The sequence below is a fragment of the Lingula anatina genome, chromosome 3 (genome assembly GCF_051362555.1).
Source record: "Lingula anatina isolate TDL-2025a chromosome 3, LinAna3.0, whole genome shotgun sequence".
NCBI classification, from domain to species: domain Eukaryota; kingdom Metazoa; phylum Brachiopoda; class Lingulata; order Lingulida; family Lingulidae; genus Lingula; species Lingula anatina.
This window is the reverse complement of record NC_141769.1, coordinates 4,405,306-4,426,485: the sequence shown is the minus strand read 5'-3', so window position 1 is coordinate 4,426,485 and position 21,180 is coordinate 4,405,306. Positions and strand designations below refer to the sequence as shown.

At 35.8% G+C, this 21,180-nt stretch overlaps 1 protein-coding gene across 5 annotated transcripts in view; it reads left to right on the top strand.

The window, feature by feature from the left end:
* LOC106179642 (vitellogenin receptor) overlaps nucleotides 1–21,180 on the top strand; it is a 49,538-nt gene that overhangs the window by 13,774 nt on the left and 14,584 nt on the right. For all 5 annotated transcript variants that reach the window (XR_015333389.1, XM_087008074.1, XM_087008075.1 and 2 more), the window contains 7 exons: nucleotides 12,441–12,541; nucleotides 13,961–14,170; nucleotides 16,216–16,388; nucleotides 16,865–16,987; nucleotides 18,803–18,916; nucleotides 19,431–19,544; nucleotides 19,824–20,063. Coding sequence is in view for 4 of the 5 variants with exons in the window: in XM_087008074.1 (XP_086864200.1) it covers nucleotides 12,441–12,541; nucleotides 13,961–14,170; nucleotides 16,216–16,388; nucleotides 16,865–16,987; nucleotides 18,803–18,916; nucleotides 19,431–19,544; nucleotides 19,824–20,063 (1,075 nt within the window). In the remaining variant the exon portion in view is untranslated. The remainder of the gene's footprint in view (nucleotides 1–12,440; nucleotides 12,542–13,960; nucleotides 14,171–16,215; nucleotides 16,389–16,864; nucleotides 16,988–18,802; nucleotides 18,917–19,430; nucleotides 19,545–19,823; nucleotides 20,064–21,180) is intronic.

Sequence of the window (21,180 nt, the reverse complement as noted above, 5' to 3'; positions counted from 1 at the left end):
GTATTGGATGCATTGTGATCTGAATAAATAAAGAGTAACTGAACACTATAAGCTATGATTATAAAAGTAAATTAAGTAATCATAATTTGATCTCTTAATTGATTGTCACCTTTCCAGCACTTCTAATGTTGGATCATGATACACATTAGTCACATCTTGGTTAAGCTTCAAGTTTATATCAGGCAAAGTTTCAGATTTGCCAATGGTCTTTATATAACCTGTCAGGCTTATTTTTAAGGAAGTCATGCTTTGCAGAAACATGGTTTAAACATTGCATGAATTGCTTTTCTGAGTGCCGTGTTTTTGCCATACAATATGATGGCATCCATTGTATATGAGAGCTGAAAAAGTAACGATGCAACAATATAGGCTTCTGGGCCAATGGATATGAGGTTCGACACAAGACTTGGAGTGAGGTTGCAAATGAAACTGTTCAGCATCAAGAGAAACATGGTCTTGGTAAGCTGAAGTTCAGTTTTAGCAAGGAATGATGGTTGCTGCTGCTGTGGCGGCAAGTTCTCTGTGGAAGTTGCTGGAGCAACTATTTCCTTCAATTTTTTCATCTTATAGATGATGGCACCATCACAAACCAACATGATGACTGATGCTGCTACATATAAGACCATAAAGATGGCCATTGAATCACAGTGCTTTTTTCTGATATCGTACATACATAATAGGCTTTCTGGGCTATAAAGTATAACCTTTCCACTGCACACAAAAGCTGTTTGAATTATGAAAAGCACGGGTAACAACCATGCCAGAGAAATTAGTCCCCCAATGTATTTTGATGATTTCAATTTATTTGCCATTGCATCACCTGGTTTGCTAGAAATGACGATACAACGCTGAAATCCAATAAGAGCCAATAGCAAAGCAGATGTTGTGAGCAGGGGCAGCTTGACGTAGAAGGAGAAGGTACAGAGTCTCTGTCCTATGTCCCAGTCTGGGATGGTAAATGCCAGAAATTGTGGAAATGTCTCCAGGAAAGATACCATGGCATTGTTGAAGGTGAGACTGCAGATGAGGATGTAATGAGCAGACTTGTGGAACTTTGGGATATGTAATATGGCCGCCACAACGGAAGTGTTGCCCACAGCTCCCAAAATTACAAAGATTCCCTTCAGTGTGAGGATTACAACACGGAGTGGAACCGAGACACTTTCCATAGACAAAGTTTGTGTGCCATTCTGTAGAAATTCTGTCTGAAATCCTGACTCATTGATGAGAGAAAAATCTTCAAAGAATTCTAGGTATGTCTCGTTAAAATCATCTGGCATCATTTTTTTCTTGTGCTATCTTCTGGCTTGTAATATCTTTAACAGAAGTTGCATGGGTATTACCAGCCTGCCAAGTGAGGCTGTGTCTTCTGGTGGTGTATCTAAATACCCTGCAAGATCTCAGCACAACTCATCAATGTCTGTCATCACTATATTCAATTGTCCAATCAGAGAACTTCTTTTTCGCAAAAGAGAACAGTCAACCTTGTACAACCACAGACTGTACAAAACAATTGGTTTGATTAAATTGGCTTCCAGGTATAGACATATGTAACATCCAATGATACATGAGCATTGAGAAAATTAAGTATAAGAAGAACATATACATGCAATATGTACCACAGGACACCCACATCATGACTATAAAACACTGCCACGTGTCTGCAATGAGCATCATTGCTCAGAAATAAGATCCTTTTCCTGACAAATGAACAGAAAATAGCTTATGTTACACAAGAGGGGGCGGAACCCTCAACCACAGGACATTATCCATGTCTGCTTAGTTTCTTTTTAGTCAGCTACATGTACTTCAATCATACCTCAGTAAGGGCCAATACCAGAACTGAATTAAGCTCTGGTAAATTTGTTAAGTTCTTAAGACCCTTTTTTTCTACTGATTTTACATTTAAAATCAGAAAAGATACTGTTAATCAGTCTATTCACATTTCATTCTTGTTGTCACTGAACCACATTGGAAAAATTTACATGTAGGTAGTTTAATTATGGTCAGTGATTCCCTGGAGCTCTTATATCCTATTGTTTTGAATATATTTATTACATAACATGATGTAATTTTGTTGTTGGCAGTTGAAATTGAGAACATTTAAAACTGTGCATTTTATGTGTGTATTGAATGATTTTAACTTGTCCTACAACTTTAAGCGATATGGCGATTGCTTGATGGCGCATCCAATCCATTCTAAACTACATGTAGAGGTGCTACTCTCCGGGTATAGTATCACCAGCTGGAGTAAACCCATGTATGGCAAATAAAAAAAAGGGACACCACCTCCAGTGGTTTTGTAGACAATTACAATTTATAACAAAATTGTGGGAAAATGTAAAAGGTAGAATCCAAGGTCACAGTAAGAGTGTAAATCTAAGTTCAATAATAAATATAAGAGCTTGAAAATTTGTGAAGTGCAGTTCATGGTGAAAAGTAGGTCAAAGGTCAAATTCAGGATCACAGAAAGTTTACCAATATATGATTTCCTATTCAGGTTCAGTAGCAAATATGGGTATCTAGGTTAATGGTCAAATTCAAGGTCATAGTAACATAGTACGTGAGGGTACGCCAAGTCAAGGAAAGGCATAAGAGGCTCACTGGATCTTAGTTTTATTTCAGGCAAGAATTCACAAGACACATTAAAACTAAAAAAGTAGGAAAAAATTACAATAATTCACTCACTACCCATGATTTACCATGCTTAAATTTACTTAAAAAACTGATAAATTTCAATAATCACTAGTAATCAATAATCAGTATAAAAAATCATCATTCCTGCCATTCCTTAAACTATAAATTCTAAATAACAAAACCCAAAATGACTGATCAAAAAGAATATACTGTGTGTTCATCCTACAGAAACACTGGGTTGAATGAAATAAAATGTCCAAACTAATATGAATATCCCTAAACCTAATATAGTTATCACTTACACAAATGTAAGTGCATCGGATGCGTTGGATCACCCAGCTCCTCAAGCACAATAAAAAAAGCAATATAAACCTTACAGTAACACCCTGCCCATATATGACTTCCTATTCAAGTTCAACAGTAACAATGGATGTACCTCTGTCAGTTTTAGAGATACAAGTGTCAGAAAATTTACAAAGTGCAGTTCATGGTGAAAAGTAGGTCAAAGGTGAAATTCAAGGTTACAGTAGGATTGCTAATTAAGACTTCCCATTCAAGTTCAACAGTAACTATGAGCATATCTCTCCCAGTTTTTCAGATATAAGGGTAAAAAAATTTGCAATTTGAAAGTAAGATTACAGGCTTTGTCAAGAACTTATTTTACAATAAATTATAGAAAGGCTAGTAAACACTTGAACATTACAACAGAAGTAGTACAATAGCCATATGTTAAGTTTGAGGTGACTATTGTATGACATATTGAATCTAGACATTGAAGACCAACTTCACTGCTTTTCCATTGGATTTTGTTTTAAGTTGCTTTTAAATTGCTGCATAACAGCCCGACTTATGGTCCCTGAACCTGCTCTGTATACTTCCACCAGTCAATATATGTTAATTTCTTTAGTAGAGACGCATATATAATTTTTGTATTTGCCACAATATTCATGTTGATAATTACATCTACTTCAATTGTTATCAATAAATAGTGCTTGTAATTTATCACCATGCCCTTGAAATTTATGATATTAATAATCTGAGAGTTAAAAGAAATTGAGCAATGTGGTGGAATTTGATAAAAATGATAATGGTAATACTGTGCCACATGAACCTATAAGAGGACAACCCAGACTTTGATCATAATCTAATAGAAATTAAATAATAAGTGATAAAATAACAGCACATTTGCACATTAACAATAGATTTATATTGTAACTTGTATTATTGGATGTTTTGTAATCTGAATTCAAGTTGATAAAGAGTAACTAATACACAAGAACACTATCTGTAAGTTATCATAATGATAAAATAAATGTAATCATATTTGATCTCATAATTGAACCTCACCTTTCCAGCACTTTAAATGTTGGATCATAATACACATTGGTCACATCTTGATAATAAGATTGATTTCATCAGGCAAAGTTTGAGATTTATAAATGGCCCTTATTTTACCTGTTGGGCTTCTTTTTTCTTTCTAAGACAGTCATGCTTTGCAGAAGCAAGATTTATACATTGTTTGAATTGCTTTTCTGAGTGCCGTGTTTTTTCCATACAATATGATGGCATCCATTGTTCGTGAGAGCTGAAAAAGTAACGAGGTAACAATATGTGCTTCTGGGCCAATGGATATGAGGTTCAGCACAAGACTTGGAGTGAGGTTGCAAATGAAACTGTTCAGCATCAAGAGAAACATGGTCTTGGTAAGCTGAAGTTCAGTTTTAGCAAGAAATGACGGTTGCTGCTGCTGCGGCTGCAAGTTCTCCGTTGAAGTACTTGTAGGATTCTGCACTGGAGCAACTATTTCCTTCAATTTTTTCATCTTATAGATAATTATGCCATCACAAACCAACATGATGACTGATGCTGCTACATATAAGACCATAAAGATGGCCATTGAATTACAGTGATTTTTTCTGTTATCATACATACATAATAAGCTCTCTGGGTTGTAACGTATAAGCTTGCGCCTGCACACAAAAGCTGTTTGAATTATGAAAAGCACAGGCAACAACCATGCCAAAGCAATTAGTCCCCCTATGTATCTTGACGATTTCAATTTATTTGCCATTGCATTACCTGGTTTGCTGGAAATGACAATACAACGCTGAAATCCAATAAGAGCCAATAGCAAAGCAGACGTCGTGAGCAGGGGAAGCTTGACGTAGAAAGAAAAGGTACAGAGTCTCTGTCCTATGTCCCAATCTGGAATGGTAAATGCCAGAAATTGTGGAAATGTCTCCAGGAAGGATACCAAGGAGTTGTTGATGGTGAGACTGCAGATGAGGATGTAGTGAGCAGACTTGTGAAACTTTGGGATATGCAGTATGGCTGCCACAATCGATGTATTGCCCACAGCTCCCAAAATTACAAAGATTCCCTTCAGCATGAGGATTACAACACGGAGTGGAACCGAGACACTTTCCATAGCCAAAGTTTGTGTGCCATTCTGTAGAATTTCTGTCTGATTTCCTGACTCATTGATGAAAGAAAAGTCTTCAAAGGATTCTAGATGCGTCCTGTTATAATTGTCTAGCATCATTTTCTCTTGTGCTATCTTCCGGCTTGCTATTTCTCTGATTTACAGAAACTGCAGTGATGTTCACACCCTATCAAGTGAAGCTGCACCTTTGGTTGCTGCTACTAAATACCCCGCAGGGCGTCTGCTCCACTAATGAATATCTGTCGTCACCTACATTGTATTTTCAGTTGACCAATTGAAGACTTTCTTTTTCATACAAGAGGCGTCAATCTTGATCAACTACGTGCAGTGCAGAAGTATGCTTGTGTTGAATTGGTTTCTAAGTTTAGACATTGTTAACATCCAAGATACATGAGCATGAAGAAAAAGGTAGAAGTACATGCATTCAATAATTTTATAACACAAAAAAAACCACAACTTGACTATAAAACACTGCTGTTGTGCATGTATCAAAAAAAAAAAAAAAATCAAGGGAGACATAAACAAATAAATATAATAATTTGTGTAATTGAATTAAACAAGAAATAACAATCAATCAGTTTAAAAAAAAACATTGACTGAAGGGTGTATCTGAGAGATAGACTGCTGCTGTCACTGGCTGCTGAGATTACTGTTGCTGTCGAGGGTCACTGAGAGGTAAGACTGCTGCTGTTGAGATCTGCTGAGATTACTGCTGCTGTCGAGGTCTGCTGAAAGGTTACCTAGTGTAGAAGGTCCTTGAGAGGTAAGACTGCTGATGCCAAAGGCTGCCGATAGATGACTGCTGCTGTTGTGGGTTGTTGAAAGGTTACAATACTGCTGTTGTCGAGGGTCTCTGAGAGATGACTGCCAAAATTGAGGATCCCTGAGAGTAAACCAATCTTGGTGAAGACTGCTGAGACATATGTTGGCATTGTTGGGGAGTCCAAGTTTAATGTGAAACAGTGCCCAGCTTATATACTATCTGAGCCAAAGGGAATCTTAGTCTGTTCTACATTTTACCTAGGTGATGAACTATTTATTACTTGTGAAGGGATTTTGCAAGTATATAGTTTGTCCTGCTAAATTTTGTCCGTCGATAATGGGCCACAATTTTGGGGACTTTTGTATCAATTTTTTTGTACATAGGTAATAAAGCAAGCATCACATCCATAAATTTTCATAGGAAATCTGTTGGTTGCTTCTGTGTTAAAAATTCCCTAAGTTTTAAAAAATAAGCATGGAAATGCCCAGTGAAAAAATAAAAAATTTTGTTATTATTAAATTTTGGATAATCTCATTGAATTGAGTGAAGTGATACAAGGTGAGGACTTCTATATGTGCCAATTTTAATTGATATTGGATTATAAGATCTTTTGTGAGGGGTGGAAATTGATTTTAAGGCCCGGGCATCTGGATAGGTATTAGGAAACCCGTTGTATTTGAGGAATAGCCGCCATTTTCTTTGACCCTAGACTTAAAATCTGCAAAGTTGTGTTTTGGTTAAGCTTTACCAATTGCAAAGAGTGCAAATAATTTAACCAGTAGATAGGAGAGGTGTGAAGTTCAAGATGTTGACATATTTTTCATCATTGAAGTGTATAAGGTACTGTTTTTTGGGAGTTGTGGGTGTGTAGCAAATTAAAGGCAGTTCCACTTCATGGTCAGGTAGTGGATGAAATGTGGTTAATTTTAACTAGACTTTGTGTGTGTGTGTGTGTGGGGGGGGGGGGGGGGCTTGTAGTTGTGCGTGCTCAAAAAGTTCCAGATAGTTAAAAAAACATATAATAAACAAACAAATGAATTTGAATTAGATGAATTTAAAATTGGTTTTCATCAAGGTAATATCAGAGTAAGACGGAATTTGAAGAGCCAGTGGCTCAATCCTTTAGTTCCATAGGTAATCTACTCAGACATACGTACTGGACTCACTGTATGGTGTCTATAAAAAAAAAATCCAGGTGTTTAATGGGCAAATAAGCTATAGTATTATGAAGCAGTTATGTATGGGAATCTTTTTGAGTATTAACTACAATTATTGAATAAGTATGTTAATTAAAGGACGTACCTCTCCACCTCTCCCTGCACTCATTTGAAAATCTCCCACAGTCATATTTTTGTCTTGTAATGATTCTTATATTTCCCAATTCAGAATTAAAAAAAAGACCCTTTGAAACAAAAGTTTATTTGAAGCCTCGTTTGTGTACCTTGGGTACCCTTAGCAAAATATCAGGCCTGTGGCAAACTCTCTCTCAAATTCACTGCAAATTTGCTGGGCTCCGTAACTTGAAAGTAGTGCGAATTGCGACCGAGCACAAGCACCTCTATTCCATAACTCGGGATGCCCCGATTAGCCTCGAAATAAAAGGTGATATTGCTATTGTAATTCGCGATGCTCTCGAGTTACAGAGTTACAGAGCCCTGGAGTGACCCTTAAGCATATAATATATAAATATATAATATAACTGAATTTGAACACTATGTTTTGTGTCCAAAATCCCCAGCTTCTAAATCCAGCAAGATTACAGGCTAGGTAAAGAACTAATTTTACAATATATTATAAAAAGCCTAGTAAACAAATAAAACATTACAATAGAAAAGTACAGTATGTATACATTAAGTTTGACATGAATATTGAACGACACACTGAATCTAGACATTGAAGACCACTTTATGGCATTTATCTAATCACTTGGATATGAATTATATAATTATTTCATTTGCTATTGTTCACTACTGCTTGCATTTTTTGTCAGGTACTTAAGTAATATTAATCATGATAATAATCCTACACTTGACAAAAGCAATTGTACATTGTGCACATTTGTTGGCTCTCTTCATTGAATTTGATAACAGTGGTAATGGCAATAATACTGTGAGTGCATGTAACCTAATGGAAATTACATAATAAATGACAAAATTACAGTGCATTACAAATTAACAGTGGATAAATATAAGAAGGTGTTTTGGGCTTAGTGTGATCTGAATTAATAAACCTGCGTTACTGATTAAGAAGAATACTACCAGTTACAAGGGCGGATCCAGAGACATTTTCTGACAGTCTTCCAAATTATCTTTGTTGATCCATCCTCTATTTTTAACTGTCTTCCCACAGAAAAAATAAGATACCCGTCAATGTAAACTTGAAAATCTGACCTAGAAAATGGCCTAAATCCCCCCTGAGTAATGATTATTAAAATTAATTCAGTCAGCACATTTTGATCTCTTAATTGGTCCTCATCTTTCCAGAACTTGAAATGTATGGCCAGGATACACGTAAGTCACATCTTGATAATAAGACTGATTTCATCAGGCAAAGTTTCAGATTTGTCAGTGGTCTTTATAAAGCCTATTGGGCTTCTTTTTAAGACAGTCATGCTTTGCAGAAACAAGATTTATACAATGTTTGGATTGCTTTTCTGAGCGACCTATTTTTCCCATACAGTATGATGGCATCCATTGTTCGTGAGAGCTGAAAAAGTAAAGATGCAACAATATGCGCTTCTGGGCCAATGGATATGAGGTTCAGCACAAGACTTGGAGTGAGGTTGCAAATGAAACTGTTCATCATCAAAAGAAACATGGCCTTTGTAAGCTGAAGTTCAGTTTTAGCAAGAAATGACGGTTGCTGCTGCTGTGATGGCAAGCTGTCTGTGGAAGTTGAAGCATTTTGTGCTGGAGCAACCTTTTCCTTTAATTTTTTCATCTTAAAGATAATTATGCCATCACAAACCAACATGATGACTGATGCTGCTACATATAAGACCATAAAGAAAGCCATTGAATCACAGTGCTTTTTTCTGATATCATACATACATAATAGGCTCTCTGGGCTATAACGTATAATCTTTCCCCTGCACACAAAAGTTGTTTGAATTATGAAAAGCATGGGCAACAACCATGCCAAAGCAATAAGTCCCCCAATGTATCTTGACGATTTCAATTTATTTACCATTGCATTACCTGGTTTGCTAGAAATTAGGATACAACGCTGAAATCCAATAAGAGCCAATAGCAAAGCAGACGTCGTGAGCAGGGGCAGCTTGACGTAGAAAGAAAAGGTACAGAGTCTCTGTCCTATGTCCCAGTCTGGAATGGTAAATGCCAGAAATTGTGGAAATGTCTCCAGGAAGGATACCATGGCATTATTGAAGGTGAGACTGCAGATGAGGATGTAGTGAGCAGACTTGTGGAACTTTGGGATTTGCAATATGGCTGCCACAATGGACATGTTGCCCATGGCTCCCAAAATTACAAAGATTCCCTTCAGTGAGACAATAAGAACACGAAGTGAAACAGAGACACTTTCCATAGCCAAAGTTTGTGTGCCATTCTGTAGAAGTTCTCTTTGAAATCCTGACTCATTGATGAGAGAAAAATCTTTAAAGGATTCTAGATGCGTCCTGTTATTGTTATCTAGCATCATTTTCTCTTGTGGTATCTTTAGGCTTGCTATTTCTTTGATTTACAGAAATTGTATGGGTATTACCACCCTATCAAGTAAGGCTGTACTTTTTGGTGTTGTTACTAAACACCCTGCAATATCTCAGCACTCCTCATAAATTAAATGTCTGTCATCACTATATTCAATTGTCCAATCGAAGAGCTTCTTTTTCATAAGAGAGCAGTCAACCTTGTACAACCACAGACTGTACAGAACAATTGGTTGTATTAAATTGGCTTTCTAGTTAAGACATTAAATGTCGCAGGTCCTGAGATATTTTCTGACAGTCTTCCAAATTATCTTTGTTGATCCATTCTCTATTTTTGACCATCTTCCAACAGAAAAAATTAGATACTCGTCAGTGCTAACTTGAAAATCTTACTGTTTTCCGGAAGACCCAGAAGATGGCCTCAATCTGCCTTTGCATTTGTAACATCCAATGATGCATGAGCATGGAGAAAATAAAGCATGAGACGTACATACATGTAATATATACCACAAGACACCCACTTATGGTGACTATATAACACTCAGTGCTTAGAAATAAGATCCTTTTCCTGACATTTGTATGAATGTTTATGTCTTAGGTGGGCTGAAATTAATACTGTACCATTGTTTGGGAACCCATGTTTCCTAATATTTTATCTTTAGACACTTATATCATAGAGTATTAGATGACAAAGTAAAAAGATGATTGTATGGAACAACTACAGTAAAGACTTAAGCATTTTGTTGGCCTTGAAAACTTTGTCAAAAGGCCATATTCCACTGTCAAAATTTTTTCATATTGAAAAATGTATCAAAACTCAAAATAGACTGGAATAAATTTCAAGAACATTTTGTCTTGTGCATAGTTATGTTGTCTGACTTTGTTTAATTGGGGAGATGAAACTTGAGTCATGAGAACCTTGCCAATAATCTTGATTGGAAAAATAATGTGTCCCTTTGAGCGGCTGCCTGCAATATGCAGATGATGGTTTACCCATTTGGTTGCTAGCTTCTGAGGAGGCGGATGGTGAGAAGTTAACCTGCTAGCTTTCTTCCATATTACTCATACTTAATGATTCAAAGAAACAAAACCTGATCAGATGGCAATGGGCAAACATTAAAACAATGTTAAACTCTTGAATCTGCATGGCTAATTTTTTCTTGAGTCCATGGTGTCCTGCACAACTCAGCAGATTTTCAAGTTTATGCACATATTCAACATTGTTGTCAGTTGTTAATTAAGCTTTCAGTGACATCGATGAACCTCTTAATGAGGCTGAATGATCTCATTGGGCCTCTGTTTTTGAAATTAAATTATTATTTATTGTTTTATTTAAATTTGAAATTATGAATTTGTATACATCTTGTATGAATGTTATAATATCAGGTGGCTCCAATAAAATGTAATTTCAAAGTTCAATAACTTGAAGTTATTGCAATGAAAAATGAGATATTGGGGTTTAACAGTCACAATATATTACACTGGCAAAAAATGTATTTCTGGCCAGACCCAGATGAGAAGACATTGAAAAAATGATAAACATTTCACAGGAAGCTTGCAAGATGTAAGAAAGAAAAAATAATCAATTTCTAGTGGAAGCACATTTTTGAGAAATTCAGATTATCACCTATGAGAAAGTTAATAATTTTTTCAGTGCAGAAATTTCAAGATTTTACCGTATCTGATAGAAATAAAGATTTGATGTCAAAAGAATGATTGCACAAGAACCTCTGAAAACAATATGTTTTGTTTGGATGTAGCACAGAGGGAGAGAGAGAGAGAGGGAGAGAGAGCAAGAGAGAGACTGAATCTTCTCCAAAGGACTCATGAAAATACTGCTTTATGGCCATTTAGAATAATCTTTCCCCATTGAAAAGATTGATTTATTACTGGTTATTATGTCAGAATGAGTAGGCCAAACGTGCATTTTTGTAACCAAGGTCTTTCTAAGTGATTTATAAATAATACATCTTCTTAAAAGGTTTACACACATCATGAAATTTAAAGTGTCATGCAGTCTATGTTGGAATATAGATTATTGCGTCTTTGAAAAAAAAAAGTTCCTTTTGAAAATGAGCATGATCAGATTAAATTTCACGCAACTCTGCTTTTTGGAATTTTTTCATGTATTTTTGTGACATTAACCCCATAAATGCTAATTGAAATCAGATTTTTGTTCTACTGCAAATTTGCGGAGTGGATTTGAATGTTAATGAGGCACGTTACATTTGAAACTTGGTTTGATAGGATTTATTGATGATGATGATGTTTATTCCGTAATTTAAGGCCTCCGACCCAAAATACATATAAAATTTCACCACAATTTTACCACTTGTAATAAAACCTTTGATGTACACTGAATAAATATGACATATCCGTAATAGCTAGTCCTCTTTTTAACAATTTTCAAAGAATGTAAACGTTATGATAGTCATGTTCTTAATCAACACTGTGAATTAAATTCATTTCACTATCTCCTCTCGCAATGCAAATGCAGTAGTTAAAAATCTTGCCAATGAGAATATGCCACCCTTACTAATGTCAGACAAAATCAAAGCAAATAATTGTTTATTTTTACTGTGTTTTGTCCATTGTATTATTTATGTTTATGCCTGTTTTTGATTTTGTTTGGGTTGGATTATTTTCATAAAGTTTATTAACTTTTTGAAAATATTTTTGCAATGTTTTTTGCTGTTCTTGCTTTTATATTTGCTAGCTTTAATTTATGTCTATTTTATCTGTGAACTATTTTAAATACATTGTATTTAAAACTAGTTTTACAATACTGTCTCATGATTGTGTATTGGGGCTTTTTATGAAATTGGTTCTTCTTCTAATTATTTCATTGTTTTTTAAGATAATCAGTGAATCAGTTCCTAAATATGCGGCCTCAAACAGTTAAATACTACTACAATGATTTTCATTTCTAGGCATTAATAGAAGTATCAAGACTCAATGGCAGCTCAAGAAAAACCTTACTCTACAAATATTTGGATCGCCCCCGAGGGTTAGCAGTGCACCCTCTAAATGGGTAAATGTCGTAATTACAATTACAGTGTCTATCAAACAGTGTTTCAGTGAGCTGGACTTTGTTGCTCAGCCTGGTATTGTTAATCAGCGGCAGATTTAGGCCGTCTTCTGGGTCTTCCAGATTTTCAAGTTTACGTTGACGGGTATCTAATTTTTACTGTCGGAAGATGGTCAAAAATGGGGAATGGCGCAACAAATATCATTTGGAAGATTGTCAGAAAATATCTCTGGATCCGCCACTGTTCATGATATTAATTTTGACCACCCAGTTGATCCCAAGTGCCTACATTGCATCAAGAATATGTATATAGAAAATTTTTTTCTGAATTTTCTTATGGGGGGAGGGGGGAGGGGGGGCACATTTAAGACCAGATGTAAATGTTTTCCCTTTTTGGTAATTCTCTTGTCTCAGTCTGTGCAGCGTAAATTATTGATTATTTTAAGGTTATTATCCTGAGATATGATGGATAATAATGGTGCTAGTTTTGTGCAAAATGAGGAAAGGGTACATTTCAGCTTAGTTAGCCTTGGTATTCTGCAACTGGTAGAATGTAATGCATAAAGTATAATGTGAGCATGTAGTAGGTATATCGATTATTTTAAAGTTGTTTCAAGAAAGAGTACCCATCCGTATACATATTAGGCCACATTCACATCGAGTTGAGCCATGGCTCTACAAAGCCACGACCTAAATATGGCGGACGTACATGAAAGGAATACCGCCTTATCTTTTAATAGCCTCCCCATATGTCGTCCCTGCAGGGGTACAGTCATTAAAACACTGCTCCATTGGGACGACACACGGGGAGGCGTGTGAGAGGCGGAGAGACTATTAAAAGATTAGGCGGTTTTCCTTTCATGTACGTCTGCCATATTTAGGTCGTGGCTTTGTAGAGCCATATGGCTCAAGTCGATGTGAATGCGACCTTATACTTGTTTGTCAGTTTGAGTCTGTTAGTCTATTTACTTGTGCATCTGTCCTTTAGTTAAAGGTACATATGAATCGAGCATTGGTAGAGCGTGGGTATCCAGTAACACATGTAAACCACTTCTACTAGTTTCTTATACGACTCAAATAAAGTCAACATGCCAAGGGATAAACTGAATAAATCACTCGATTAGCCATATAAGAGCTTTTGACTGCCTTTTCTTTAAATTTTTTGGTCAGAAAAACCTACTTACATGTCATTGATCTACTTTTTAGCGCTATGTATATACAGCATAGAAAAATAGCAGAAAAGTCCTTTCAGATATCATTTTTTGGGTATTATTAAACAATATCTTTTGGTAATTCTCTTAGCTATACTATTTGAAACTATATGCTGGCGTTTGGTAGGTTTTTGTGGCCAAAAATTCGCTTCGCATGCATAAGTGACTGACATGTTAATGTATCAAAATATTTATTTGTCAATTATTACAGACACCTGTATTTCTCAGACTGGGGAGTAAGTCCTGTAATAGAACGTAGTGATCTGGATGGCAAGAACAGGAAGGTCCTGGTTGACCGCCTTGGATGGCCAAACAGTTTGACCATAGACTATGAAGACAGCAGGCTCTACTGGTGCGATGCCCGCTTTGACCACATAGAGTCGACAGGCTTAGATGGACAGGAGAGAAGGGTGGTTGTAAGGCAAGTCAAATTCTTTAAGCCTAAAGATTGTTGTCACAAATTATAGCATCTATCTATCTATCTTTCTATCTATGCACCATAGTCGGTAACAACAATGGGGCAAGGGCATCGAAATTTCAACATGGCACCGATCTTGTGAGGACGCTTTTCGCTTAGAATATGCATCATATTTTGCAATATGTTCAAGGGACAACGCGTGGGGAGGCTTGAAAGAAGCAGAGAGACCATTACAGGATTAAGCGGTCTTCATTTCATGTTGGTCGGCCATATTTAGGCCGTGGACCAGCTAGCACTCGCCTCTTCTCATTCTGAATGGCCCCTTTGAGTGTCATTTTTGGCTAAGAATTTAAAAGTGTAAAATACACAGCGATGTTTGGAAACACGAATTTATTTGTTATTATTAGATTACTCCACCCCTTTCACCTGAAAGCACCCCAATTGTAATCCAACACATAGGAATTTTTAGGCAGACTTTCAAAGATGATAACCCATTGTTGTTACCCAGTATCATGGACGTGCAGACATATTAATATATATCAATTATATGTATATATTGATTTTCCTGTCTCAAAAATGAATGATTCTCATGCCAGCTAAATGTCAGTCATAACACATATCTAGCTGAATGGTTATATCAAGTTACATGAAGACAGTGTTTTCTTTATTTTTCCAATCTATTTAGTAATAGGAGATCAGTAGAAGTCTCCTTTTCATGTTTTTCTCCCAACCTGCATGCAATGATCTGTTGACAACTGACAGGTATTAGCATTACCTCAGGGCAGTGGGAATATAGTGATCATAGTTTGAATTTTATTATAACTGTTATAATTATGTTTTGAAGGCATTTTCTAGCTTTCAGCAATATTCGTAAAGCTTTGGCATGTGTGACAAGAATCATATATTGTCAATAACACTACATCAGATAGCAGAATTGCTGGCCGAGTGGTAAGGTCCTTGGCTGCCAAACCTGGGTCTGATTCCCACTCAGACCAGTTTTTTTTTTTTCCATTAATGATTGATGTAACAGGTATCAGCTACATGTAGTATAGAAGTGTTATTAGGATTCTTCCATTACCATCATAATGGTTACATAATCCAGGATAGAGATACACTATCTCTGCGGCTTTAATTTTAAGACCATTGCTGTGATGGAAGTTTTTGTTGATTTTGTTGATTATAAAAAAGTTGCCTAAAAGATTTATCTATTTATTTTGACCAAATTAATTTTTTTTAAAACACAATTGGTCAAAAAAAGATGTGATATTTTGATAGATATTTTAAGTACATTTTTTACCATAATTATAATTAAAGATACTTGTATACTGTAGGTAAAAACATGAAAGTTTTGGATTTCTTAATCCCAGCAATATTAAATTTTTTTTACTCTATCTGATAATCACCTAATGCAAAAGACTTAAATAGTTTACAGGCACGACCCACGTGCCCCTGATATTTAAGGATTAAAGGATGATTACATAATTTTAAAGTAAAGTAGATGACCATTTGGGTCAGATTGATTATGACTCTTGCCATTAAAACTGCAGAAAACCATGTAGACAGCTGTAGTCACTGTTGTTTAGACTGTTTTGCAATATCTTACGTCCCCAGAAGTGAAAAAAATCTCGTGAAATCCCACAAACTTCAAATCTTACTTTTGTGCCCTAGCAATTACGTACTGATTCAGAAACTTCAAGATACAGTAACAACACACTGAATTTTTATGGATTACTTTCAGTATATCACAATTTATAATTTGATTTGTCCATACAACTTGAAATGGATGATACAGAAATAATTTAAGAAGGAAAAAAAAATTAGGTGAAAAATATGATTTTTGTTTGTATATCAGAAAATTGTATATCTGAAAATGATGATATGTTTGGGATGTTTATAATGTTCATAACTTTATGCTATAAAATGAAGTGTAAAAAGGTGTACGTTTCCCATAAGTTTTAACCATAAAGAGGCTGTGTTATGGCATATGTGAAGGCCATCATATGAGGACATTTTCATATTGAGCATTGTATAGGTATTATGTATTACAGGAATGTTCCCCATCCATTCTCGATTACGGTACTACAGCAAAGAATATACTGGACGGACTGGGACACTACACATCTTCATTACGCAAACAAATGGGATGGCGGACATCAGGGACAACTCCTCAACTATGAGGGCATGATGGGAATTGTTGCCATGGCAGCATCACGACAACAAGGTGATATAAGAAAACCATTTCGCCTTGCATTTTTTGCAAGAAGGTTTTTGAGAAAATTAGAAACTGATGTATTCTGTGTGATTTCTCCGTAATATCAGCATCACTGTGTTGACAATTGTATTAACCCTGTGTAATTGCCTGCATATTGGATAACATATACTGTAGATATATAATATTACCTCAGCCAAGGAGGTTATATTTTCACCTCCCTTTGTCTGATTGTTGGCAAAATATCAGGCCTGCTGCAAATTTACAGCTACTATTACCAATAAATGGTTAATGAATTTTTTCTAGATTCCCATATATTGCAATTTCATCTCTGATATAATTACAGTATATACACTGTACTTTGATAAACCTGGCAATACAAAAACAACAATATAAAAATTGACATTAATTTTCTGTTGAATTTACTGTTGTTATTAATATTTATTGCTGCATGTAGGCATCTCTGTAATACTGCTATGTTCCTTCAGGTACCAATGCATGTTCTGCAGATAATGGAGGTTGTAGTCATCTTTGTTTTGCTAAACCTGGCGGCCATTTTGTCTGTTCTTGTCCAGAAGGGATGACAGTGAAGGACAAAACTTGTGAACCATGTAAGTTCTCAGGATTAAGCTTATGTTGATAAACCTGGAGTTACCAATGGAATTGAATTGAAGCACATCTAGTAGATTCCACATAAACTCATCAGCTAGCTTATTCTCTAAGTTATGTTTAATCTTAAATAATCATATATTGTGGACCACATTTTCCTTTGTCATGTATGCACTGGTTGAAAATTAATATTATATCCATTCCTGAATTTTACTTGAGCATTATTTTCTTGTCTGAAAAGTCATGCCAAGCATTTTGTACTCTGCTTTCAGTATCAAATGCCAGGCTGTGAGCGTGTCTCCATACATGTGTGCCCTTTGTATTCTTCTATTTGGGATGCATTTCCATTGAAGTTGTAACAGCTTAACTTAGCACATGCATTTTCAGCAATCTCAACTTGTTGAGATTTTTGCTGAATATATGCATCTTGACTGCAGGGTATGGCATATGTCTTGCCCACTATTACTTTGGCAGTGGGGTGACAACAGGGATTAGAATAGCATATTATGGTTAGATAATGGTGTGCTAGAAGGCGTGTGCTAAATTGAAGCTGTCAGAGACTGGAAATGGGACCTCCACTCGCTGCTGTGTTCTTGCCAGAGATCAAATTCTAACATACTCTGTTGATTAGCTCATGCAAGCTTCTTGAGTTTCACTTGTGAAGATTCTTTTTTTGGACTAGACAAGAAAAATGATCTAACAGTCAAGCTGACATCACACGTCTTAGCAACTGGCAAGTCCAACAGAAATGGGGTAAAACAACTAAAAAAAAAACATGGGGGATTGTATTGACTTCTGTGCTTAAGTAGTCAGACTTTTTCTGATGGTATCATACTTCACAATGCTTGACAACTTGTGTCAGTGAGGATGAAATAAAGTGTCAGGGAGGATGAGCTATTTACCTGGTTGATTTCCTTTGCTGATCTTTGTAATTATAGCCATGGCATACCTGCTTATAAGAGATAAAATTGGATTTAAGTGATGATCATTATCTGTGATCAGGAATCTTAAGGCAGTAGATTGCAAAAACCCATTTGCTTACCTGGATGAGCATAATAATTACATCCTTAAAGAGAACTTCTTCAGGAAGCAATTGATTTTAGCATGGAAGGTGTCAATTTTACTAAGAACTGTTGACATTGCATTGCTGGCAAAAGTCACGGTGACCCAATATTTTACCATCAAACTATCAAGTATTTCCAATGTATTCTTCATGAAGTATACTAAAAGGAAAGATCTTGAAATGATCACCAAATATCATGGTGGTAAAATACACATTTTTAATTTTCTTATTTTCTCATGAAAATTTTCACCTGCAAACTAACAAAAAGTGCCAATGTATCCTCCATTATGCATACTAAGAAAAAAGTCATATACTCAAATAAAAAAAGATTTATTAAGTTTTGTGGGGGGATTGGGAGTCAAAACTTTATGGGGGGAGTAACATTTTCATTATGAAAATTTGACTGGGGAGGCAGATTTTAGGGAAGTCCGATTGTCATGGTACATCGGCAATACACGTACAGAGGTAAAGTAGTGAAAGCTTACCACACTGCAAACACATTTTGAAAATCAGATTGGAATTTTTTTAATTCCCAGAGATGAACTTTTGAGAGCAATATGGCTGCAGGACCAAGGTTGTGCATATGTGACAAAAGACTGGGTTGTTGATCAAAAGGTGCATGTGTGTTCAGTTCATTTTATTACAGATAATGAGAAAGTCGTACATTGTGTGGTATTTGTGTTAGCCATTTAACTATAATGTCCAGACCTTACACTTGTTATTAATTATCAAGTTATTACTGTAACATTTACAGTGCAGGGTTGCCCAGAGGACCACATAGAGTGTGATGGAAAGTGTATCTCTAAGGAACTGATGTGTGATGGACAAAAACACTGTGAAGATAACAGAGATGAGAAAGATTGTACAGGTTGTTACACACTTCTAACTAATGTTTATTGATATTGTAATATAATTCACTTATTGCTGCAGTATTAAATTACTAGTAAATGCTGTATATGTTCATTGAATAATTACAATTAGTATATATCTATTTGTAAAAGATACATGGATTACTCAATCAATTTATTTGAATGTTTGGTCATATTCATGTACGGTACATCATGTACTAGTACTGTAATAAATTCAAAGTAATGATGATAAGGAATTTGTCAAATCTGGTTGCATTTATGTTTTTTTTTATGGACAGACACTGTGTCTGGACGTATAACCATCACATGCATCTGCAGCCTTAATTACTGTACACACACACACACACACACACACACACACACACACACAGCATAACAATATTGACTTTTTGCATCCCAACCAGTTTCAGCAATATCTTCAGGGGATTGTGTGTGTGTGTGTGTGTGTGTGTGTGTGTGTGTGTATATATATGTATATCAACATACCCTATCTGTGTCTATATTCTCCACTAGGACACCAGTGTAGAGAGTATGAGTTCCAGTGCACCAATGGTCAGTGTATACACAGTATATGGAAGTGTGACCAGGATGTGGACTGTGAAGACTTCTCTGATGAGACAGACTGTGGTAGGTCAATGAAACTATATGCTATAGACAAGCCACAGGGACTACCCCTGGTGCTTGACAGTTGTTTTCTAGGCAGAAAGGCAGAAACAGAGTTTTTACTAAATTTTAGTTGGAAAAAAAGAAAAACAGAAAACGAAAAAGACCATGCAAGTTTTTGTAAATTTAGTTTCTGGTACTTGAATGCAAGTCAATGTAAGTTAAGTAAAGAGGACAGAAATTCTTGCGCGGTGTATGTACATGTATTATAATATTTTGATATTGTTTACATATGTATTTTAGGTGCAGTGACATGCAAGCCAGGACAGTTTCAGTGTGTGTCTGGTATGCCATGCATAGAGGCGCACTGGGTGTGTGACGGCACCCAGGACTGCCCAGATAACAGCGACGAAAGTTCCTGCAGGAACCGCACATGCACCATTGAGGAGTTTCAGTGTCAAGATGGCCGCTGTATTCCCACTTCCTGGTACTGTGATGGGGCTGTAGACTGCGAAGGGGGAGAGGATGAGGTCCGAGATTGTGGTAAGAGATTTGGGATGGATTTAACAGGAATTATACAGGAGCGGATTCAGAGATATTTTCTGACTGTCTTCCAAATTATCTTAAAGTTTGTTGATCCGTTCATTTTTGACCGTCTTCTGACAGGAAAATTAGATACCCGTTATTTTTTAAACGGTTAATGTAAACTTAGCTTGATAGTACAACTCTTTACAAAATCTGCTTAAACTGTTTAAATGAATTATTTATATTCAGGCTAATGTTTTTTGGTTTGGGTTAGTGAATTTTTTAACCCAGCTTAGCCAAAGGGCTGTTCATTTAAAAAGTATTTGGCATAGACTGTTTCCATTATAAATAGCTAGACATTGAGCAGTGTTTGATTTGGGGACATATAATTTAGTGTCACACCTTTACTTTAACATCTTTTATTTTCCTTAGTAATCAATTATCAGAACAGGTGCTTTGAATTAATGACTTATTTATTAATTATTCTCTTTTGTGGACAGAAAAGTCTCCCTCATAAATAAATGGACTTTGAGCAGTTCTTGATTTGGGGACATGTAATTTAGTGTCACACCTTTTACTTCTGAATCAATATCCTTAATTTTTCCTAGTGATCAATTATCAGAAATGGTGCTTTGAATTATCGACTTAATTATTAATTATTCTCTTTTGTGGATAGAAATGTTTTTCTCATAATAAACTGGACTTTGAGCAGTTCTTGATTTGGGGACATGTAATTTAGTGTCACACCTTTTACTTCTGAATCAATATCCTTAATTTTTCCTAGTGATCAATTATCAGAAATGGTGCTTTGAATTATCGACTTAATTATTAATTATTCTCTTTTGTGGATAGAAATGTTTTTCTCATAATAAACTGGACTTTGAGCAGTTCTTGATTTGGGGACATGTCAGTGTCACACCTTTACTTCAGTATCCTTAATTTTTCCTTGGAAAATGGTTGCAAACAAAGCTGTTTAGCATCAAGAGAAACATTGTCTTGGTAAGCTGAAGTTCAGTTTTAGCAAAAAATGACTGCTGCTGCTATGATGGCAAGTTCTCTGTGGAAGTTGCTGGAGCAACTTTTGCTTTCAGCTGTTTCCTCTCATAGACAATAACACTATCACAAACCAGCATAC